This window comes from Mytilus californianus, unplaced genomic scaffold (assembly GCF_021869535.1).
Source record: "Mytilus californianus isolate M0D057914Y unplaced genomic scaffold, xbMytCali1.0.p SCAF_11, whole genome shotgun sequence".
Lineage (NCBI taxonomy): Eukaryota > Metazoa > Mollusca > Bivalvia > Mytilida > Mytilidae > Mytilus > Mytilus californianus.
Genome location: NW_026262593.1, coordinates 1814742 through 1839961, shown reverse-complemented (window position 1 = coordinate 1839961; position 25220 = coordinate 1814742). Strand labels below are relative to the sequence as shown.

General features: G+C 32.8%; 1 protein-coding gene across 1 annotated transcript; it reads right to left on the bottom strand.

The window, feature by feature from the left end:
* Positions 1–1978: 1978 nt before the first annotated feature.
* LOC127719354 (solute carrier family 35 member E2A-like) lies at positions 1979–23373 on the bottom strand. Its single transcript, XM_052225426.1, has 7 exons — positions 23264–23373; positions 17616–17970; positions 16917–17052; positions 15878–16126; positions 15038–15091; positions 8297–8500; positions 1979–7591 (listed from the first exon to the last, which is right to left on the bottom strand). Exons 2-7 carry the CDS (start codon positions 17881–17883, stop codon positions 7390–7392), a joined length of 1113 nt encoding a protein of 370 aa, XP_052081386.1. The 5' UTR covers positions 17884–17970; positions 23264–23373; the 3' UTR covers positions 1979–7389.
* Between the last annotated feature and the right edge of the window lie 1847 nt (positions 23374–25220).

Sequence of the window (25220 nt, the reverse complement as noted above, 5' to 3'; positions counted from 1 at the left end):
AACAAAGTTTAATTTTGGAAACCAATTTGGACCAACTTGAAAACTGGGCCCATAATCAAAAATCTAAATACATGTTTAGATTCAGCATATCAAAGAACCCTAAGAATTCAATTTTTGTTAAAATCAAACTAAGTTTAATTTTGGACCCTTTGGACCTTAATGTAGACCAATTTGAAAACGGAACCAAAAATTAAGAATCTAAATACACGGTTAGATTCAGCATATCAAAGAACCCCAATAATTCAATTTTTGATGAAATCAAACAAAGTTTAATTTTGGACCCTTTGGACCTCAATGTGGACCAATTTAAAAACGGGGCCCAAAATCCAAAAACTTAATACACGGTTAGATTCAGCATATTAAAGAACCCCAAGAATTCAAGAATAAATCCCCATTGAAATTGGTCAAGAAATAAGCAATTTATACGAAGTATCTTTTTTTGCATATTCTGTGCAATTGAATATTTCTTGCTATTGCGCAATACTGTACAATTGACAATTTCTTGCTATTGCGCAATATTGTGCTATTGGATATTTCTTGCTATTGCGCAATACTGTGCAATTGAAGATTTCTTGCTATTGCGCAATACTGTTCAATTGAAGATTTCTTGCTATTGTGCAATACTGTGCAGTTGAAAATTTCTTGCTATTGCACAATACTTATTATATAATAATTTACACATCCTGTTTGGTGTGTATCTCCTACCATATCATTATTATTTGCTTTTAAATATAAATCAGAAAAAACCAACTTAAAATGTAAAATTTTAAAAGAAAAAAAAAAGGAAAAAAAGAAAAAAAAGGGAAAAAAAAAAAATCCTCCCCAATTTTTTGAACCCCCTTATGATTCATCACCCCCAAACTCAATCCCAGCCTTCCCTTTGTGGTATGGTACCTTGCAGTACAATTTCAGAGAGATCCATACACTTGAACACAAGTTATTGTCTGAAAACTAGAAAAATGTGTTTTTTGGCCCCTTTTTGGCCCCAAATTCCTAAACTTTTAGGGCAATTACCCCCAAACTCAAACCCAGCTTTCCCTTTGTGATATGGAACCTTGTAGTTTAATTTCAGAAAGATCCATACACTTACACACAAGTTATTGTCATGAAACTAGAAAAATGCTTGTTTTTTGCCCCTTTTTTGGCCCCTAATTCCTAATATTTTTGAGGCAATTACCCCCAAAATCAATCCCAGCATTCCCTGTGTGATATGGAACCTTGTGGTACAATGTCAGAGAGATCCATACACTAACACACAAGCTATGTCTGGAAGTTACAAAAATGCTTATTTTTGGCCCCTAATTTCTTAACTGTTGGTACCATAACCCCCAAAATCAATCCCAACCTTCCTTTTGTGGTATTGAACCTTATGGTAAAATTTCATAGAGATCCATTCACTTTAACTAAAGTTAGAGTGCGAAAACCAATGTGTCTTCGGACGACGACGACGCCAACGTCATACCAATATACGACCGCAAAAAATTTTTGCGGTCGTATAAAAACATAAACAAAGAAGTCATCGTTGACTGATGCCACTTTCCTTAAATTTTGAATAGAAGAAATGAATGTTAAAATTTCAATTTATAATACTGAAACTGACATCCATAACATCAATTTATAAAACTGAAGAAACTGAAACAGACATGTCATTATATAAATAAATATTTTATTAAGTCAGACAAATATTTAATTACGTCAGAAGGATCCCACAAATAGCATTCTGCCCCTACATAGATCTATCACAGAAGTCAATGATAACAATCACACATAATCATTCATAACAAAATACCATAAAAAAAATGATTGCTTCTGCTAACACCAACATAATCTTCATCCAACATAAAAATATCTGTTTGCCCTACACTCACTCCTAACAATTACATTGTCATTTCTAATTGTTTTCATCCCATTCATGCATATTACCTACAATGTCAAAGGTCAAATACAATAACACATGTATAACTATGTAACACATATCACATCCAAGAAAATGACAATGTCACTGCCAAAATCAATAATTGTCATATTACAATGTCACATCACATGCAATAATATGACAATGTCACTGATATAATCAATGATTGTCATAATTATACAATGTCACATCTTATCCAATGATATGACAATGTCACTGACACTCAATGTTTTTCACATAACAATGTCACATCACATCCAATTATATGACAATGTCACTGATATAATCAATGATTTTCACATAACAATGTCACATCACATCTAATGATATGACAATGTCACTGATATAATCAATGATTGTCATATAACAATGTCACGTCATATCCAATAGTATGACAATGTCACTGACATAATCAATGATTTTCATATTATCAATGTCACATCACATCACATCCAATAGAATGACAATGTCAATATTATCAATGTTGCATCACACTTTAAAAGTGTAATAACGTCATTGCCAGTCAATTACTCATTTTAGAATATCAAATCACACCCAATAGTATAACAAATTATATGACAATGACTTTCATATTAAATTTTCTGTGTTTACAATCACTATCAGGCCTGTAACAGTATAAATGATAATGGTTTCCATGTCACAAATGACACTAATGTTATTAAAAAGTAAAGATAACAATCACCACACCTAACTAATACTACTTCACAGAGACTCAATTACTGTATTTTCAGAATCATTGTGATGGTTTAATATATTAAATAAAAATCTGACAGGATATACAAGATGGTAAAATGTAAAGGAGATATGAAGCTTACCCTGCTTTGTACTAGACAAACAGACTGATTTTTAATGTTCTTCCTCAAAAGGTAAGTCTGCAGTAAGACATGTCAACCTACTCAAACATTTTTATCTGTCTCCTAGCTTTTACTCCTTAATGCTGCATGCATGGCAGAAATGCAGGAAATATATATGTTTTAAGTCTATGTTTGTACTGGACGTAACTCTATCCTTGGTTGGATCAAACTATGCACATAGCACTTAATTAAGGATTTACAGCAAAATCTGGTCAAGTCAAGAGACAGAATAATGCGTCTGGCTAGAGTGACATGTCTTCCTGTAGACTGTTGCCTTGGGAACAAGCAAATAATAATTCTGAATTGCTGTTCTTCATAATAGCTTCATATGTTAAAGTATAAATATGTCAGCAATCTAAGAAAATAATAAATCATTTTAATGTCCCCTGCTAATGGACATATTTTATCCGTCTAAGGGCAATAACTCAAATATATATTTTTCGGGCTCTTTTAAGCTTTTTCATAAATGTCCTACAAGGTACATAGGAGAGAAAAAATGTTCACATTTTCAGTACAATTTAATTGTCCAAGGGGCGTAACTGGTGTAAAAATAATGGACCAGTACTGATAATCTAAGGTGTCCAACACTTTGCTGTCAGATATAAACCTTTAAAAATTTGACAAGAAATGTAGGCGCGATTGGTGTTTACATTGTAATTATCAATATTATTTATACTTCAAAGGGACATAATTCCTGTAAAAAAAAAGTTGATCAGCACTGATTTTCAAACTCATCAAAGACATTACTGATATAAAGTTTCCAGATAAATTTCATAAAAATCTAGCAAGACAGCCGACTTGAGAGCCATTAAAATGCAATTTCCCATAGAATTACATTTCTTACTAAGTTATATTTCAAGCAAAAATAATTTATCAAGTCTGCTTTTTAATTTTTTGTGAGAGACATTGCTGATAAAAAAACCTTTGGTATAAATTTCCTAAAACTCTAGCAAAAATCATTTGTGTGAGCTCTTAGAAGACCAGACAGCCTGACAGATGGAAGGTTGCTTGGTATTTCTCTATATCCCACACCAAGTTGCTGCAAAGGACTATGATTTGCATTAGACCTGAATGTAGTTAATTCCACATGATGGCATTGCATCATGAAGTAAATCAAAAATATATAATTTACAAACAAACAATATAAAAATATATGAAATAAACAAAGTCATGAGCAACTATAACATTTCATATTTGATTTTTCGCCTAATGTACATAAATGTATTGTAAAGTGGAATGCAAATAAATTTTAATGAGTTAGTACAACCAAATATAGGGTGATAAGAGGTACAAATCCATGAATCAATCAAAAAATTGTGACATTATCCAATCAAATCAAATGTTTAAAACAATTTGTGGCATTATCCAATAACAATGACCATTACAAACAATGTTGCATTACCCAATCACAATGAATGTTACAAACAATTGTTTCATTAGAATGGTTAATATACAAACAAAAGCTATTACAAAAATGCTTGTTACAAAAAAAGATTGAAGATATATAGTTAAGGAAGTATCCTGCCATTCTGGGCAGCAAATGAACAGTATAAAATAATAATAAGTAAATCATGAAACAAAACTTTAATTGTTTAGCTTTTTGTTTAAGTGCCAATCTGCCTAAGAATCAGCCAGTGGTAAAAATATGACAGAAAAAAAACCCACTCATGTTTACATTAATTTAAATTCATAATGTATAATGGTACACGAATATATTATAACATTCGTTTCCTTTTCCTGTTCTGGTATTTCAAGATATAATTTGGTTAACAATTAAGGGGAGCTAACTCCATAATTTGCTATCATTCTAACCAAAAGTTATATAGAAATTTCTCAAATTACCAGACACACAGAAACTAAAGACCTACCATTTCTAACTCAGGATGAGGGTAACTTCAAAATAGGATGGTTAGGTCGGCAGGTTTTTTTCTGCCATGTTTTGAAATTCTTGTAAATTGCCAGATTCTTACAAACACTGACACTTAGATGAGAAAATTTTGGCATTACATTTAATTGTCTGAGAGATATCTTCTCATATTTTATTTCAGAATCCTCTGCATGATTTAATTGAATATCCAATTTAAAAATATTCAATCTTAATAATTAATGATAATTATGCACAATAGGTAGCTTGAAATATCACAATATTAACTTTATTTCTGCTAATTATAAAGAGATTCTATTATGACTTGTTTATTCTCCCCCTTTACCTTCTTATCAAATCTGTCCATTTTTTTAAAAGATTTGTAGTTTTCTGATCATGATCAAGACCAATTAAATTCATTGAGCATACAAAAAACATTTTGTTGGAAAATTATAAAAAGGAACACAGAAACTTGTATCACAATAAGGTCACCACATTTTAATATAATTTATGTCTTCTTTTTTTTTTATACAGCTTGATTTTAACTTTCAAATTATTTAAAAGTTATAGGATATGTGAAAAAATACCTTATAGAAATATGGATCCACACTTCCTTAACAAGATTCAGAAAATGATCTCTTCTACTTTTCTGTTTTAAAGAACCTTCAGGATTCTTTCGTGTAATGGTACACACACCTTCAAAAATTTCATTGGCTGATGTTATAATTACCAAACAGAACAGAATGTTGTCGGATCCTTGTAAGCAAAGTGTGGACACATGATCTGTAATTTGATCAGATTGTGTGAAAAGTATCAGGTTATTTGCACAAACATTATCCCTTGGTATACTTTTATATAGCTCACACCACTGGACGTTAAACAAACATTCATCTGATCATCTAAAGCACAAATTTGACAAGTATTCTAATACACATGATACAGTTTTCTATGCCTCTCTTAAGAAAATTACAATGCCCCATTTCTTCTATTAGACTAAAGTTGAATGTGTATGTTTAACCCCTCCACATTTTGTATGCACCTGTCCCAAATATTGACCCTGTAATTCAGTGGTTGTGGTATTTGTTTATTGTTTTGTACATAAATCAGGTCATTAGTTTTCTAATTTGAACTGTTTTACATTTGTTATTTCAAGGCTTTTTATACTTTGCTATGCAGTGTAAGTTTTGTTCATTGTTGAAGGCAGTATTGTGACCTATAGTTGCTAGCCTCTATGTCGTTGGGTGTCTGGTGAGGAGGTCTCATTGGCAATCATACCATATCTTCTTATTCTTAAATGAAATTATTGCTGGAGCCTGCATTTAATTCTCTTATTTATAATTTTGGAACTTTTTGTTTCTTGATGTGTTTTTTTTTTGTACTGTATAGTATATAGCTAGATATAGAGTAATACTCGAATGATTAAAGATTTTAATGCATTATAAGGATGTTTTCCTTCAGGTGAGTTTACCCTTTGATCCCCAGAAGATTTGGGTCCCAAAGCACCCTCTAAATACTACATTACATCCTCTCTAATAATTTATGAAGATCTTTGAATTCACAACCAAATGCAGATATCATTTATCATCTGTCAGTTTTTTATAAGTTTTCCTTTTCATTAACATGATCCTAATGAAAATTATTCATGGAACAAAAATTCAATATATTTCAAACAAAACATGTCATAAATTCAACAAAAAGTGGTGGCTATAAAATCGTCATTATTAAATATATACTATCAATTATCTGGTTAGTTGCCACTTTTTATTGCTTAATTAAATGCCTCTAACATAAAATGTATATACTATATGATATTAATGAATTAATTCTATGCAAGTTAATGAAATTAGTAAGTAATAATTCACATCCCTATCTATACAAATAACTTTTTTAAGTCGATTAAGAAATTTTAATTTAATTGAATTTTTACCCTCAATCATAAAACTAAATCATTTCAACAATATGTAATGTAAATTGAAGACCATTCCTTGTACAAATTTTCTGGATTTTAATACTGATTAACAGTTAAGTTAGTTAGGTTGTGATCCTAGTCCAATCCAAGCTCATCATTACCAGGGCAAGGAATGGAAGTAGTCATGTGACCAACCTTTTAGTGATGCTCAGGACTGAAGCAAGCTGAGCATGAATATACTGTAAACCTATTTATTTTCGTGACTTTAGCGAGTAGAAAAATAATGCGAATATAAATCGTCGCAAAAATGTTAAACTTAGATCTTCTCTTATCTAAATACATCAAGTAAACTAATAAGTTGCGAAATTAAATCGCCGCTATGTTGGATAGAAAGGGATAAACAAGAACTTAAGTATCCCTGAAAATAAGTTGGTTCACGGTAATATTAAATTAAATAGGTTTAATATTATACCTTTTTACTTTCTAACAAATTTTCTTAACAACTTAAATATTTTCGGTAAATGTCAGAAATAAATGCAATCCCAAATTGCTTCATTTTACCATACAAATATCAATGTTGCTGTTGTGTTCTTGGGAATTATTCCAAATACTGAGAAAGTATATTTAATGGTCATTTTCACAAATTTTGTGCTTGACTAAAACCAAGAAACAAAGTCATTTTTTTAGGACCAAAGAACAATTAATTTTTTTGGTAAAAAATAATAAAAAATTTACCAACCACATTAATTTATTTACAATAAGTAAAAAATTTGTACAAAGAATAAATGTCTTCATTTGAAAAATAACTACTAGGTAAAATTTACAATCAAACATCTTTCGTTTCTCCTACCCTTGGATAACTCTGTATAAGTTCTCTCCTATTGTGGTCCACTTCTTTGGCCTTGGTATACAACAGAACACCAATGGTAACAATTACAGTCCCTAGTCCACTTAAGAATGTTACAGGGTTACCAAATAATATTACAGATATCCAAATAAGGAACGCTCGTTTAACTGTGTTGGCAACACTGAAACAGAAATTTAAATATTCTTTAAATATACATTTTATTTACAACTTATAGGGCAATTAGAGAGCTTTGCAGTAAATGTTTGAGAAATTTTCAAAAAAGTGTTTTGAATGAATAGCCCATTTTAAGATATTCGATGCTAAGTACCTTTTATGTTGAAATATATTGGTTAATGATTGATTGTTGGTGTTTATCACCACTTTCAGCACTCTTGGCTATTTGGTGGTGGCCAGTTTTTAAAGGTGGAGGAAGACGGAGTGCTTGGAGAGAACCTCCAACCTTTGGCAGGAAAATAGTAGGATTACAAACATGATGCACAAATGATACATAAATAAATATCTCCATTTCTTATAGAAGTGGGTTTAGATTTTGTGTCTCCTGCGTTGATCTCCTGATACAAACTGTATTTATTTCTAAATGCAAATATGGGTGGGTGGCAAATACAGAGAAAATGTAAGTGAAATTCTAAATTTACCTCTATTGGTGGTTACCCCATTTTGAAAGTACCTTCCCTGGGTATCATGTATGTTTAAATCGAACAGCCCTTATTACAGCATACTCAAACAGGGCCAGAGGGATCAGAACATGAATATAACATTTAATTGAGAATGTAAATAAAAATAAAGTTTACACGTACCTGTGATTTACAGGTGATATTTAGCTCATTAAAACATAAGCTGATATACGTTTGAAATCTACACTTACCTGTGTGTTACAGGTGATATGTAGCTCATTAATACATAAGCTGATATACTTTGGAAGTGAAAACATATTCCGTTTATTACGTAAGCTGAGATCATAGTAATATCAAATGTTTTACTGGCAGAATCCATATCTATCATAAAGAAACATGCTGGAATTTGTACTGCTATTGATGATAAACTTGTGTAAAATTGTAACTCTGCTGGTCTGAAAAAGAAAATTTTACATGAAGAAACATGCTGAAATTTGTACCTCTATTGACGATAAACTTGTGTAAAATTGTAGTTCTGCTGGTCTGAAATAGAGAATTTACATGAAGAAACATGACGGAATTTGTACTACTATCGATGATATACTAAAATTGTAACTCTGCTGGTCTGAAATAGAGATTGAATTTTCATGCAGAAACAACATGAATTTGTACTGCTATAGATGATAAATTTGTGTAAAATTGTAGTTCTGCTGGTCTGAAATAGAGCGAGAATTGAGAAGACAAAATGTTAGAGGCTGTGATGGATATAAATGCTTAAATTGTTTCTCCAGTACTGTGATACAAAAGATTTATTTTGTTGGCTTGCATTTATTTTTCTGTTAATGTTAATTATCTCCCCTTGGTTTACCAAGGGAAGAATCAAAGCGCGAAAGCGCTGTAAAGGCAGTTAATTACAGGTTGTGTGTATTTTTAGTCCAGTTATATCATTATCTTGCATAGTACAGTGTACTTATCAGAGGTGGCTTTCAGTATTTAAGATTTAGAGTTCTCTAATGATATTGAACAAGTTTTATGAATGTCATATTCTGAGCACTATATGAAGGCGATTGTTCTCACTTGTTTATGAACTAGTGCATTATGTCCAGTTTGTACCTTTTTTATCTATGTTTATAGTCAAATTAGTTATCAAAGGTACCAGGATTATAATTTAATACGCCAGACGCGCGTTTCGTCTACATAAGACTCATCAGTGACGCTCAGATCGAAATAGTTATAAAGCCAAACAAGTACAAAGTTGAAGAGCATTGAGGACCCAAAATTTCAAAAAGTTGTGCCAAATACGGCTAAGGTAATCTATTCCTTGGATAAGAAAATCCTTAGTTTTTCGAAAAATTCAAAGTTTTGTAACAGGAAGTTTATAAAAATTACCATATAATTGATATTCAAATACTGTTTAAAATAGTTAGGCATTTTCTTTTTAGTAATAAGTAAATGTTATCAACTGTATTTTATTCAACTCTGCAAATGTGGTTTGTTACTGGTAAGTATGGATGATAGTTGTTTCATTGGCAATCATAACACATCTCCTTATTTATATAATGATCTATATTCAACGACCTCAGGTACAAAAAAAATGTATGTAACTAAACTGTGATGGGAAACCTTTGACTTCTTTCTTTTATATAAACTTTTGATTTGGTACCATAGAACTATGTAGAATAAATGTACATTGCAACATGTCAACTCTTTCAATGACAATACTTTTTTAGAAACTATAACTCCAAGCAAAATTATATTTCAAAGTTTCAAGTAATTTATGAATGAAAAAAGGAGTTCTTAATTTACAAATAAACTGATTCGCTGAGCTCAGCTGGATACACCCGCAGAGGTCCAACCTTGAACAGTTGGGGCAAAAATGGACACAATATTCAAGCTTGATACAGGTCTGAATTTGGATTGTAATTAAATATTTGACATATTATAGTTTCTGAATAAATGTAGTCAAAAAACTTGAAATAGGTTATATGAACTGAATTTATATTCAATTAAAGATTTCTTGCTGTTGTGCAATAAACTGTGCTGTTGCGCAATACTTAATAAATCTGTTGCCAGACTATAAACAAATAAAGTTCAATTTCTTCTCAATGTCATATTTGAAATTTATGAAAATCTATAGGGAGATTACATCAATAGCTATAAATAATTCACTAAAGTTTCATGCGAACTGCTTAAAGCATTTTTGAGTTGTTGTCCAACAACAGTGCACACGCTGAAATGTCTCGCCTTCTTTACTAATCACTGATATTATGTTGATAGTCCTTAATATAAAGCTTTATTACAACTGTCACATAAACTTAACATTAACCAAGAAAACTAAACATTGACCAATGAACCATGAAAATGAGGTCAAGGTCAGATGAACCATGCCAGGCAGGCATGTACAGCTAACAATTCTTCCATACAACAAATATAATTGACCTATTGCTTATAGTTTAAGAAAAACAGACCAAAACACAAAAACTTAACAGAGCAATGAACTGTGAAAATGAGGTCAAGGTCAAATAAAACCTGCACGACTGACATAAAGATCATAAAATATTTCCATACACCAAATATAGTTGACCTATTGCATAGAGTATTAGAAAAAAAGACCAAAACTCAAAATCTTAACTTTGACCACTGAACCATGAAAATGAGGTCAAGGTCAAATGACACCTGCCAGCTAGACATGTACATCTTACAATCATTCCATACACCAAATATAGTAGACCTATTGCATACAGTATAAGAAAAACAGACCAAAACACAAATTCAAAAACTTAACTATAACCACTGAACCATGAAAATGAGGTCAAGGTCAGATGACACCTGCCAGTTGGACATGTACACCTTACATTCCTTCCATACATCGAATATACTTGACCTATTGCTTATAGTATCTGAGATATGGACTTGACCACCAAAACTTAACCTTGTTCACTGATCCATGAAATGAGGACGAGGTCAAGTGAAAACTGTCTGACGGGCACGAGGACCTTGCAAGGTACGCACATACCAAATATAGTTATCCTACTACTTATAATAAGAGAGAATTTAACATTACAAAAAATGTTAACTTTTTTTTCAAGTAGTCACTAAACCATGAAAATGAGGTCAAGGACATTGGACATGTGGCTGACGGAAACTTCGTAACATGATCAGGCATCCATATACAAAGTATGAAGCAGCCAGGTCTTCCACCTTCTAAAATATAAAGCTTTTAAGAAGTTAGCTAATGCCGCCGCTGCCACATCACTATCCCTACGTTGAGCTTTCTGCGACAAAAGTCGCAGGCTCGACAAAAACTGGAAAATCCCAATAAAACCCCATAACTCAGAAATGTAAAATCTAAAATTTATAAAATTCTAAAGGGAACTTACGGATTGATAATTTAGTCTTAGATGCAAGATTTTTTTATCAGTTGTTAGTGGATTTGAACTAGCTGTCAGTAACTGCGAGTACTCTCAGATCTGTATTTAGTGTCTTTTTGTTGTTTGGATGTACAACTACCCGACCACGTCCACTTGTATTTGTATTTATCTATCTGATGAGTTAAGCCTCTTTCAACTGATTTTTATAGTTTGTTCTTATATTGTACTGTTACACCACTGTCCCAGGTTAGGGGGAAGGTTGGGATCCCGCTAACATGTTTAACCCCGACACATTCTGTATGTACATGTATGTGCTGTCCCATGTCAGGAGCCTGTAATTCAGTGGTTGTCGTTTGTTTATGTGTTGCATATTTGTTATATTCGTTCATTTTTTGTACATAAATTAGGCCGTTAGTTTTCTTGTTTGAATTGTTTTACATTGTCATTTCTGGGCTTTTTATAGCTGACTGTGCGGTATGGGCTTTGCTCATTGTTGAAGGCCATACTGTGACCTATAGCTGTTAATTTTTGTGTCATTTGGTCTCTTGTAGAGAGTTGTCTCATTGGCAATCATACCACATCTTCTTTTTTATATTTACATCAACAGATATAAACAATTCATCAAAGTCAAGGTGAGACAACAAAACTTAGTGGTAAGATCTCTGAAATTTTTTACACGGTACAAGTTTTTCTCATTATTGGAGACTGTACAGTGACAGTAACACCTGTAACTGCTTAAACCCATTTCTTATGCACTTTAGTTCGATAAACTCACTGAATATCATACCACATCTCCTTATTTTTATATGCATTACAATTTACATGTGCATGTAATTATAAATATATATATATCAGAACAAAATTCATTGCGTCACTTTTATTTCTGCATCCTTTGGCACAATACAAGTTCTAAAATTACACAACATAAAACAACTAAATGTTATTTCAGATGAAAGTTTTGTTTCAGTTCCATTCATAGGATTTGTGAGAATTTTGTATGTTTTGCCAAGTCTAATAATTCGCTCTATGTGCACATGTTAATTGGAGACTTTTCTATCCCGTATAAGAGTTTTGGAACTAATTCTGTTTCTTTTTTTGAAAAAAGTTAGCAAACAAATCTTGCACATTTAAACCTTTGTCTGCCATCACACTGTCACCTGGATCACATAATTGAACTACATTTTGTATTCTACATCTTTCAACTATTTCATAGTCACTGGTAGAACCAACATATGCATTAGAGACATAGTTGACTAAACCACCAGGCGTTGAACATACAAGTATTTTCAGTGTTTCTGTTTTTATATGATGAAAAGGTTGCCTGAGCTCTAGGAGCTTTAGGTTTTATCACGGGATATTCTGTGCTGTCAATAATAATCCAAGTCGTAGGAAACTTCAATTTGAAGTTGGATGGCGAAAAATGCCTGACTAAACCACTAGATGGCCAAGTGTTAGCCTCACACCACTGTTTAGGCATAAAAACAATCCATGTATACACAATATTCTTAACACTAGATTCAATCTAGAATCTAGAAAGTTCAAAGTTGGTTGTATAATGCCTCAATTTCATCAAAGTCATAAAAAAACTGATTTTCAACTGACACCCTATCAATTTGAAAATATATGTATCTCAAACAATGTGCTGTTGGACAAAGTGGTCAAAACAAATAAAAATTTTGTATACAACTCTAAACCGGTATAAAAATGCATGGCTGTGTCACGTGTCTTCATTTCAAAATTCTCTGCTGAAAACATAGACATTGATGGTGTTTGTGTAATTCCATCTTGGAAGCTTAACATTAGCTCGGCAGTTGGTGGTGGACAGTCATAAATACTTTCTGCAGTATGAATGACTTCTTCAGGAAAACCAACTTTACAATCAAAACTTTCCTCTAGATTTCTACTACAATATTCATCAAGTTTATTTCTTTTGTTTTCACAGGAAACTGCCCTGATTTTTCTTTTTGCGGACGATTCAGTCTCTTGCTTGGTCCAGGAAAATAGGCTGGGAATGGCAGTAGACTTAAGTCTCTGTATGGTGGGTTTGCGCCCTGAAAAAGGTTATAAAACATTAGTTTTTTGATAATTAAATGAACTTCCATTAGCAATGTATACTTTGTATTACCTGGCGAAATATTAACTAGATTTATTCATTACAATCTGGATAAAACTATGTTTGCCTGATTCAATGTATGTTATGTAAATCCAAAGGACAAACAATGAGAGACTTATGCAACAAACGTACATTGTCTGTACCTAAATAACTATAATATAGATGAGAGCATGTTACTGTTTTGTTCCTGTTAACATTGTCATTGATATTTTTCAAGAAAGTCTATGAGGCATAGCTTATGCATTCCTGTCATTACTACATTAGCATAATTACTGCTAAAATAATTCTCAGTATGATATACCTCTTGTAAGAAATCATTATAATTGTAGCAATCACCAAAAAATCTCACACAGATCACATTGAATCGTAATCCAAAAAATTATGACGTCTTGAATTAACCACCCCCTTTTATTCTAAAACGATAATTGCGGTTGTAAACATACTTTGGTTTATTCGCATGGCGATTACATATATAACATATATTTCAAAAAGAAAATAGAGTTTTACCATGAATAGTTTCCTGCACGTAGTCTTTTTCAGTAAAATGTGCCTTGCAAACAACAGCTGATTGAGATGGACTCCACGATTTCATCGTGTTCTCGTCCAATCCGCGTTTGGGCCATGGCGTTGATCCAACTTTTCCTTCTTTTTAAGTCATTTGGAAATGCATGTCCTCCTCTTAAATGACATCCAGGAACACAACAACAAGTACTTGGCATCGTTAATTAAAAATGTAACTGAAATAGTTGCACAGTGCAGAAACCGGAAGTTGAGGAACAGGATCGGCTACCACGGCGCCACCTATTCAGGAACGATAATTTGCTACTTTATATACTGCGAAATAACAATAACGTTAGACGGGTTCACGTGCATAGACAGAAATGCGCTTTAAATTGTATAATATAATTAATGTTCGGTCGACTCTTAATTATTATATCAACGACTGAAATGATTTATAAACATCTAGATTGCAGATAACACTCGAAATTAACCCGAGCTCTTTCCACACGGAATTCAAATAATTCTAGTTTGTCAATCGGTTGACTGCTTATAATGCAAAATACAAATATATCAAAAGTTTTTAAAACTAACAAAACACAATGATCGTTTCTCTATTTACCAATGTAAATGAAATGAAACAAAAAACATTTTATATCACAATAAGAAGAGGAGAGAATTCAACATTTCCGGATCTACTTGGAGCCTAATGACCCCCCACGTAGATAAGTTGGATATCGCGGAAGGAAGGATTAACCCGGCAACTAGAAAGGCATTAAAGCACTGCCTTTAAAAACGGTTTACTGGAGATTTGCCATTTCAGAATCTAATGAGTTCTGGGTAATTTTTTAAAATTGCTTAAAATGACCCAAACAAGGAAATTCAACCAATGGCATGACATTATTTTCATTTTGGGAAACAAGCAATTAAATTACCCTGTGTCCTGAAACAGCCAAATTTGTTGGTAAAACATTGTTTCTTTATATTAAATAGAAATTAATTATACTTACGTATATCTATATTTATCACCACTAATTAGCACTTTAGAATAAACATTCTGTAAACTGGAAAAAAATTAATATACATTTCAAGTACCTATCAACATTGTTAAAAAACCTAGAAAGAGAAAGCAGTATGTAATAAATAAATGTGATTTAAGAGCAAATAATATATACCAAACATGGAAATGTATTACAATCAACAAAATGGTTCTAAACAAGTGTAGACAACTTATGAATTCTAAGTTACAAATGATGCTCATTTTATAGGGTTTTCTAAAAAAATTTTAATCAGTCTTCCAAAAAACACCAGTAAAACAAATACCCGGTATGCATGTAAATTCATAACAAATAACAACAGTTGTAAAGTTGAATTTAAATAAATTTGTCTATTCTTTTTAGATTTTTTTCCCTCATGTATTCATGTATTTATGCGTACTTGGCTTTCAAATGTTTGAGTTTGAATGTATCCAGAAAAGAGAGACTCACAGAATTGATAAAATGTTATTTTCATTCATTTGCACACACACACTCACACAAAAGTTTGGGTTTTATTTTTATGTCGCATCTGATCGATATTACAAGTGAAAAACTTACTAATGGCTAGATTTCCAATAAGTCTTCAGAATTGTGAATTTTTTTAAAAACTATTTTTTGCAAGAAAAATTGTGTACTTATAAGACCTTGCTATAACAGATAAATCAAATTCACCAGTGATCCAATACCAAAAGAAAATATGTCACAACAGTTACTTTTTAAATATTGTTCAATGGAATTTTATATAACTTATTAGCTAATTTTAAGAGTTCAAAAGTTTAATTGTGAATACTGTATATACATATATATACATACCATTCAGTTAAATTGGTAGCTAGGGCTGCAATAAAGCCTTTAATATTAAAACTAAGTTCATATGCAGAGCACAGGGCCAATCCACTCATAATTGGAATGAGCGACATAAATGTGTACATTCCTGTGTATTCTCCAATCAAAGCATAGGAAATAAAACATGTAAATAATGGCGCTGAACTTTTAACGGTCTCTGTAAATGATACCGCTACATACTTTAATGCTATCAGCCCTAGGACTACTGTTGAAAATCTGAAATGTAAATAAAAGTCAGCTAATTTGTACCAATCCAAAGAGACAGACCCTTTTCAAATGATTTTCAAAGTTGGTTGTAATTTGGGCTGTAACACAACTGTCTGAGGTAGAGCATGTTTAATCCTACCACATTATTAATGTCCCTGTCCAAACCAAGGAGCCTGTAAACTGTATGAGCCGGTGTTTTGTTGTTGGTTGCTATCTGCCATAATTGCTTTTCTTTAATGTTATAAGCTTAAATAAACCTGTTGGTTTTCTCTTTTGAATTGTTTTATTGTTATCAAGGGGCCTGATATAGCTTAATATATTTTGTTCGGAATGGTTAATGTTCATTTAAAAAGGCCATATGGTGACCTCGATATTTTTCATCCTTGGACTTAAGTCTTTGGTCCATAGTTGTTTCATTGTAAACACACCACATCTCCTCATTTAAAAGGGTTGTTGTTGTTGCTCAATCCTAATCTTAGGAATTTTGTTGTCTATTCACCTTTTTTTTGTTGCCGATGGTGTAGTTAGTCTTTGATTTTTTGATTTTTGAATTTAATTGCTCCTTGGTATCTTGGTATCTTTGTACTTTTTCCTTGTTATTCAGGGGCTTAGGGCTATTCCAGAAAAAAACAATATGGGGCTTGATAAGGCACTTTTTTATGAATCACTCATACAAATGCATTTTACTTTGCATACATAACCACACAATTTGAACTTCATGACCTGCCCCCATCCATACAAAAATAATTCAAGTGCCATCCAAACCCCCATATTCTCTAACAATTTCAGTATTAATTACCTCATACATCCAACTAATATCATGTTTTTCCAGAAATTAGAAGGTTTCCCTTCCCTTACGACAGGTTTATAAAACCCCAATGGAAGATACATCTGTAGAAATCCAAATATTGTGGTCATCACCATCTGCATGGCACCTAAAAATTCAAATCATTTATCAGTTTGACGTGTTAATATAAATATTAAAATTGGCTAAAATTATCCAAGCATTTATAAGGCTTGACCAATATACATGTTGTGAACAAGTTGTAATTTCAAATAGAGGTTCAAATTTAAAACAAAAATTTCATGCAGATTCATGCAAATCATGTGATCTTCTTACAAATATTATTTTTGTTACACATGGTGAAGTGCTGCGAGTTGTTTCACCTTGATATATATCCTTTACATTTATAAAATTATGTTTTTGAATATAAACATGATTAAGTGACAGTATTGACTTTTTGATTGCTTAAAATCCAGTAGAAATATTTCAGGCATATTCAGGACAAGTTTCATGTGTTTCATACATGCTTTTCAAAATTCATATTAAATAAATTACAATCATCATTATCTGTTACTTAGCAACTTTTAAAAATATATTTATGAAAATCACAAACATTCCTTTGATTTTGAAGAGTTATGTCCCTTGACACAGGTCTTTTTTCTGGAAACTTACATAAAAAAAAGTCTATTTCATGCTACATTGTAATGTACATACCTAGTACTGCTGGATCTCCTTTCAGTGTTGTCAAAATATACTTGTTTAAGAACAATGTGAATGCACTGAATATATACCACAGGATGAGGAAGAAAAATGCCCTAACATTTAACAGTCCTAACTTCTCATCATCGTCCAGTTGTTTTTTGACAATGTGTTTGGTCCCTATGTTTGTTCGTACTGCATCCATTGAGTTCTCTAAATACATATTCAATTCAGTAGATGTTGACGAGGACTCTGCATCTTTGATAAGTTTGATTTCACTCATATTTTGAAAAAGAAAATCCTGTTATTTACCATAAATTCATCTCCACTTTCACCTTCCAGGATTAAGCTGCCTTCAATTTTTGTGTACCTGAAAACAAATAATGATTCAAAAGTCACATACTTTTACTTTTTATACTTAGTTTCTAGTGTACAAATTCTGTCAACTGGTAATACTTTAAGCCCCACAATATAGTTGCATGTCTGTCCCAAGTCAGAAACCTTTTCAGTGGTTGTCTTATATTATATCTAAATGTTTTTTTGTTATTTGGACAATTTGTTATTGGTATTTTTTATACTTAGGCTGATTTAGAGCTTGACATACATCACATATTGTATAGACAGTTTAGACTTTTCTCAGTGTTGAAGGTTGTACTGTGACACTATAGACAGTTTAGGCTTTTCTCACTGTTGAAGGTTGTACTGTGACCTATAGACAGTTTAGACTTTTCTCAGTGTTGAAGGTTGTACTGTGACACTATAGACAGTTTAGACTTTTCTCAGTGTTAAAGGTTGTACTGTGACCTATAGACAGTTTAGACTTTTCTCAGTGTTAAAGGTTGTACTGTGACCTATAGACAGTTTAGACTTTTCTCAGTGTTAAAGGTTGTACTGTGACCTATAGACAGTTTAGACTTTTCTCAGTGTTAAAGGTTGTACTGTGACCTATAGACAGTTTAGACTTTTCTCAGTGTTGAAGGTTGTACTGTGACCTATAGACAGTTTAGACTTTTCTCAGTGTTGAAGGTTGTACTGTGACACTATAGACAGTTTAGGCTTTTCTCACTGTTGAAGGTTGTACTGTGACCTATAGACAGTTTAGACTTTTCTCAGTGTTGAAGGTTGTACTGTGACACTATAGACAGTTTAGACTTTTCTCAGTGTTAAAGGTTGTACTGTGACCTATAGACAGTTTAGACTTTTCTCAGTGTTAAAGGTTGTACTGTGACCTATAGACAGTTTAGACTTTTCTCAGTGTTAAAGGTTGTACTGTGACCTATAGACAGTTTAGACTTTTCTCAGTGTTAAAGGTTGTACTGTGACCTATAGACAGTTTAGACTTTTCTCAGTGTTGAAGGTTGTACTGTGACCTATAGTCATTTAGGCCGAGTTCACTTGAAACTCTAGAGTCCACTATAGAGTTTCAAGAGTATCATGTGAACCCACTATTTGGAACAACTCTAAGTAACTCTAGGGTAAGGCCCTGACTAAGCATAAAAAAAGGAAAAATCTGATTGGTTTGACGTCATTCAAGGGTTTCTCGAGTTTAACTCTGGCTCAGTGAGGGTTGGAACTGGGGTAAGAGGGGTTAACTCGAGAGGTTCGAGTAAACTCGGATTGTTGAAACCCGAGTTAGTAAAGTTAACTCTAGAGTTTCAAGTGAATTCGGCCTTACATCCTTGTCATACCACATAACTATGACGACATCCACATTTATTATTTTATAAAGTGTTAGTTCATCTGTTGAAAAGTATGTATAAATTTGATCAAATTCTAAAGCTTTAACACAATGAACAAGATCAATACCGGGTCTGCATGCAATTGATTGAGGTAACATGTATTCCAAAGCATAACTTATCACTCCCAGACCAAATATTAAAATCATTCACTTCAATGTGAGCCAAGAAAAATAAGACGAAAATTTTCCTCGTACAATGGGTGTTGTAAACTATTGGCAAACAGGAAGTGGCTATAGACAGATGTAAAAATCACTTACTCGGCTACAACTCAACATTATGTACTGCATACCAAATATCAAATCATTCCCTTTCATAGAAGCCAAGAAAACTTTCGTCTCTTTCTTTCTTTCAGACACGGAAAGAGACAAGGAGTTACTAGACCTGCTTCTGCCTTTGGCGATGCAGGTAAAAAAAAATCAGAAAGCATATAAAAACATATCAAATGTACAAAAACAAGTGAAGTCCTTCAATTCAGTATAAACTAAATACATTTTCAGCATTTTTTCTGACCAAATGCATCAAACTAGAACTAATCCCCTAAATCACCTACAATTTCTTACATTGTTTCCAGTGTTCTAAATAATGCATTTAAATATATTAGCTTGCAATCATTTGATAATAAATAGGCCTTCTTTACAAATTTATGGCTGTAAATAGGTAAACATGTGCAAACGAAAAATTTCAACCTCCTCTGCTTAAATTGCATTTACAAGGGTAAGCCAATCACCATATTCTAGTAGTGAATGAATACAGAAGTCAATTTCTGGTAAAAAATATTGACTTTAAAAACTGTTTCCAGTACTTTTTTGCCAGCTGAAGAATAATTTTTATGATAGGAATAAGCTAAAATAAAATGGCACCTTAACAAGAACCCTGTCCAGATTTAGAATCAGGTAGGATAAACAGGACACGTCCAGTGGAGGTACAGATTCATAAAATGGCACCTTGACAAGAATCCTGTCCAGTTTTAGAATTGTACATTTTTGTAGATTGTATAATTAGGGAAGAGTACCCGTACGGATGAATAGAATTTTATACACTATGAGGCTCTATGGGAGATTTAGAGTTTTGACACATTATGATCTTTTAGGGATTTTACTCAATATGGTTTGCACGTTATGGCTTAATGCATAATACAGGTTATGTTCTTATATAAATATATTTTATGATGGTATGATACTTAACCCCTAACGGGAGGGATTGTGCTTGATTTTCATATGATGAAGACATAATCTTTCAATCAGTTTAATTGAGGTCTGGAGCTGGCATGTCAGTAACTGCTAGTAGTCTTTTGTTAATTTATATATCATTGTCATTTTGATTAGTTTCTGATGTTACCTATTCTGACATCGGACTCGGACTTCTTTTAAATTGAGTTTTACTGTGCGTATTGCTGTGTGTTTGTTTATACTACATTGGCTAGAGGTATAGGGGGAGGGTTAAGAACTCACAAAACATGTTTAACCCTGCCACATTTTTGCGCCTGTCCCAAGTCAGGAGCCTCTGGCCTTTGTTAGTCTTGTATGTTTTTTAATTTTAGTTCATTTATATGTTTTGGAGTTTGGTGTGACTTCTATTTTCACTGAACTAATACACAATTTTGTTTAGGGGCCAGCTGAAGCCCACTTACGGGTGGGGGTTTTTCTCGCTGTGTTGAAGACCCATTGGTGGCCTTCGGCTGTTTTCTTCTTTTTGGTCGGGTTGTTGTCTCTTTGACACATTTCCCATTTCCATTCTCAATTTTATTTAACAATTGGAATTATAATAACAATAAAATTTGTTTACAGGTATTTTGTTTTCTTTAGAATTTTATAGATCAAACGATCACCATCTATATATATGTACAAACATTTGTATGCTGTGCACGTTTGATCTTCATTGCAAAAAAATTTATTATGACTCCTTAAAATATTGATAAATGCATAACTTCAAAATCCAGTGATCGGGAAGGATGTGCGCCTTGCGCCAATTGCGCTTATCGACCAGAAATGGCGCATAGAGTGACAAATGTAAGCGCCCGAGTGGCGCATGATATTTTTCACTTCGTTTTGAAACGTAGAGATATCGTCAACTGGATTTCCGATCGTATTTCGTGCCGCCATGTGTGAGTACACAACTGTGTAGTGTTTACTCCAATGATAGGAGCACTTATATATTTTTGGGACGTCTCTGGTGTTTTCCTATGGTAATAATAGCAACATGCGGTATGACTGATTACTCAAAAAACGTAATTAACCATCATTCATGATATAATTTTTTATAAACAACTTTAAATTTGTGAAAATTGGCTAGTACAGGCGAGAATTCGTCTCTAATTATAATCTTTTAAGTAAGCTTGCTATTATTTCGATTGAAAAACCCAAAAACCTTTTTATGAATGGTATAGTATTTGTCTCCATAAAAGGGGCTTAACTGTCCTTGACAATTTTTTTGGTCTTTAGCTCGTTTTGACATTTTGTAAACATGCCTTCAGCAAATTGTTGTTGTGTCTTATCAATTAACGTTGCTCTCTACTGTTATTCTTGTCATCGTGATGAAGTAATAATAATACAAGTGCAGAGGAAATGCCAGAAACGTCCTCTAATACGGAACGTCTGGAATAAGTATGGTATCGACGAAGACCCAAATTTAATGTAAAAAAAACATGAACATGAACAAGGGAACAGTACCAGTTTTAACATTGTAAATAAAGGTTATCGTAAATATTGTCCGGTTTGGAAGAAGTTATTGTATATTCATTGAAATTGAAATTACAAAATCACAGGAACAATATCCATGATATTAATTAGAATCATACTTGTAAGTACAGTGAAATATACACTTTTTTTATTTTTTTTTATTGTAAACGAATGTCCCACTCATTTGACAACATGGCCCATTAATTCTAAAAATGGCCCATTGAATTTATTTTGGGGGGCCCTGGGCCCATAGAGAAAAAATCCTTCCAGATCACTGAAATCAATTATGTTTTGATTATATGTGTACATTCAAGCATAATCAAGTATGGTTTATGTTATTTTATTAACATATTTTTTTTGTGAACATAAATTAATAGCAACTGTATAGAAAATAAAAGAAAAATGTGTCTGAGGACACGAATGCCCTTGCTCAAGCGTTGCAATTTTAAAAAGTTTAAAAGGGGCAAAATTCTAGAATGGTAAGAGACTCACTGCCCAAATTCGAACTCTGTCTGCTAGTTTTGGTTCTTAGCATGGTGTAGGAGTTTCACAAAATTTTAAAGAGGAAAACTTAAGTTGAGTGCTGAATCAAAAATTGGATAGACGGACGGAAAGATGAACAGACGGTCAAGGGTAACATTTAATGCCCCTGTTGCCTACAGCTGGGGCATAAAAATAAGGTGCCGATTTGTCTTGGTCCAGAAAAGTCCTGATACCAACAAGTGCATACAGTGCTGAATTGTCTTTTCAACATGGTGTCGAAATGTCTTAATGCCAAAGTGTCTTGTTACCAGAAAAGGGGTGGGCGATCAATGCCATACAATAAAAGCAATACCTTTTCTCTAGTCATGAGAGCATTTAGCATGAAATGTAGGTCCAACATCGTCAAATCCAACCTGCAGCCTGACAACTCCTTGAAAAGGACCTGTGACCTTTCAAAATGTTCAAAACATGAAGATCAGTTTGGAATTGTATAGTTTGATAAAGAGTGGCCTGTGGATCTGTGACAATTTTTAATGTGACCTTGTGACATTAAGGGGTTACCCTACTGGAGCCCCATGAACTATTGTTGAATGATCAGTTGTATTTTTGTAAATGGATATCTGTATTGGTGTCAAGGGTTTTCACTTTTTTTTGCCATGGTTCTATAGTCCTCTACTGATCTCTACTTTATTTACAGTTTTAATTACCCGATTGAACATCGGTTGAATAGTTTTGCTAGTGGAATACCAGAGAAAAGCTCTACCTTAAAGTATTTCTACTGAAATACTACATATTGTGAGTGTGAGAATAATCCTTCAGATTGCGGATTCGGTTGCTGTCATAATCAGTGTTGTTGACAAGCTTAGCAATAAAAGAGAATGAAAGTTCCAAACTGAAAACGTACCTACAACTTAGCTAAGTACAACGATTTCCGGTTATATAAGTAAAGAACCAAATTTACACGTGGAGACAGATCCGTATTTTATCCGGAAAAGAATTAAAAATTAAAAATATATCCAACCAGAGAAGAAGAAGAAGAAGAAACATTATTTTTGAAAACAACAAAATTGGAACAATAATCAAGTATACCAGATGGGATCAATATATAACTTTCTATGAAACTTCTTTAAGGATTGACTTTTGACTGATATCGAAAAAAAATTTATGACATATTGAAGACGAATCATTGTACAGATATTTTAATTTTCATAGTTTCATTATTTAGTTGCCATTCTGAGGTCCAAAGTTGGAGATACTTTTTCCTTTTCTGATCTTTTCTAAGCAAATTATACCGTGACACAATTTCATTTTATAAGGTGCATTATTTTACTTCTTTTTTCCTGAAAATTTTCGGCATTTAATGATTTTTAATGGTTTTTAAGAGGACCTTTCATATGGTTAAAACATTCATTTCCTGTATATAAATATACTAATAACATATACTGTAAAAGACGTGAATAAAATGGAGAATAAACTTACATAAGTTGGAGATGATTAAAATCATTCATGTGCATGTCCCTCGTTAGTGGTAATCTTGAGTCATTATCTAAATGAGTTTTGTTATTTGGAAAATAATGATAATTATGCGTTGATTGCAAACATTTGACTTTTTGTTTTTTTCTCAACTCAGTTCATGATGGCTTGGGTGGGGTTTACAGAATAATGGAAAAACAACCAGAATAAAGTGCAAAAATTAAAGAAAAACAAAAATAGAAAAAACAAAAAACAAAAAACAAAAAACAAAAAAAACAAAAAACAAAGAAAAGGGAGAAAAATGTCTTAAATATTTAAATAACACATAAATGACAGACCCTCTCCCACCCAGACCCTCGTTTATCACTCACTAGACTCGGGACGATTAGTAAGTTTGACATATTTTTCTAGAAAAGTGTCTGTCACGTATCGAAGACTGTACGCTGCCTTCTATAGATGTCTTTTGGTATATTTTGTTGTTATATTTCTGTCACATTGACATAATGCCACATCCTCTTTTATTCATGACAATAAAAAGAAAAACCATTGCATATAAGAAGGACAGACAACATAGATGCGGATCAAGAAATTTATAAATGTTTTCGACCTGGAAAAGGAGGAAACTGCTGATTTTTTTTCGGCCCATGGACCCGCTATAGTGCAACACACGCGTACACCAGGAACAAAGGAGCAACAGAGAACAACCACTACACACAAACTTAAGATTGAGCAACACATACATAATCTCGAAACCGGAGTGCCCCGGATGCTAAAGAGTTCTTCATCCACAAGCGACACCCGTCATGTTGTACATCGTAAGTAACGATCCAAAGATATGTTGAATGCAGTCAGTGATAAATGCATAAACGAAGTAACGAGAGCGGAATCAGTGTGGCTAAACAAATTGATCATGTTCTTGGTAATCGGTCACACAGATATTCCTTAGCGATCAACTGTAAAAGAGAGACGAAAGATACAAAAGGGATATTCAAACTCATCATAATTCAAAAATAAACTGACAACGCCATAAAAAAAACCAGAAAAAAGACAACAAAATAAAAAAAAAAAAAACTGTACACAAAACACGACATAGAAAACTAAAGACTGAGCAACACGAATCCCACCAAAAACCGAAGCTGATCGTGTTGCTCGTGTAATTACAAACCCGGTGATAAGCGGTCAACTCTAAAACGTTTGAAGAGACGACTTAACTTGACTAAAACTAGATAAAGAATTCTGACTTCGTC

Bases quoted from the DNA above. Each gene is read 5' to 3' on its own strand.
- LOC127719354 (XM_052225426.1), bottom strand. From the start codon at position 17,883: ATGAGTGAAATCAAACTTATCAAAGATGCAGAGTCCTCGTCAACATCT. The intron at 15,092-15,877 runs GTATGTATATAT...ATTTTTTTCCAG, and splicing joins GCTACCAATTTAACTGAATG to TTTACAGAATGTTTATTCTA. The intron at 7,592-8,296 runs GTAAGTGTAGAT...TTTCTGTTTCAG, and splicing joins ATATCACCTGTAACACACAG to TGTTGCCAACACAGTTAAAC.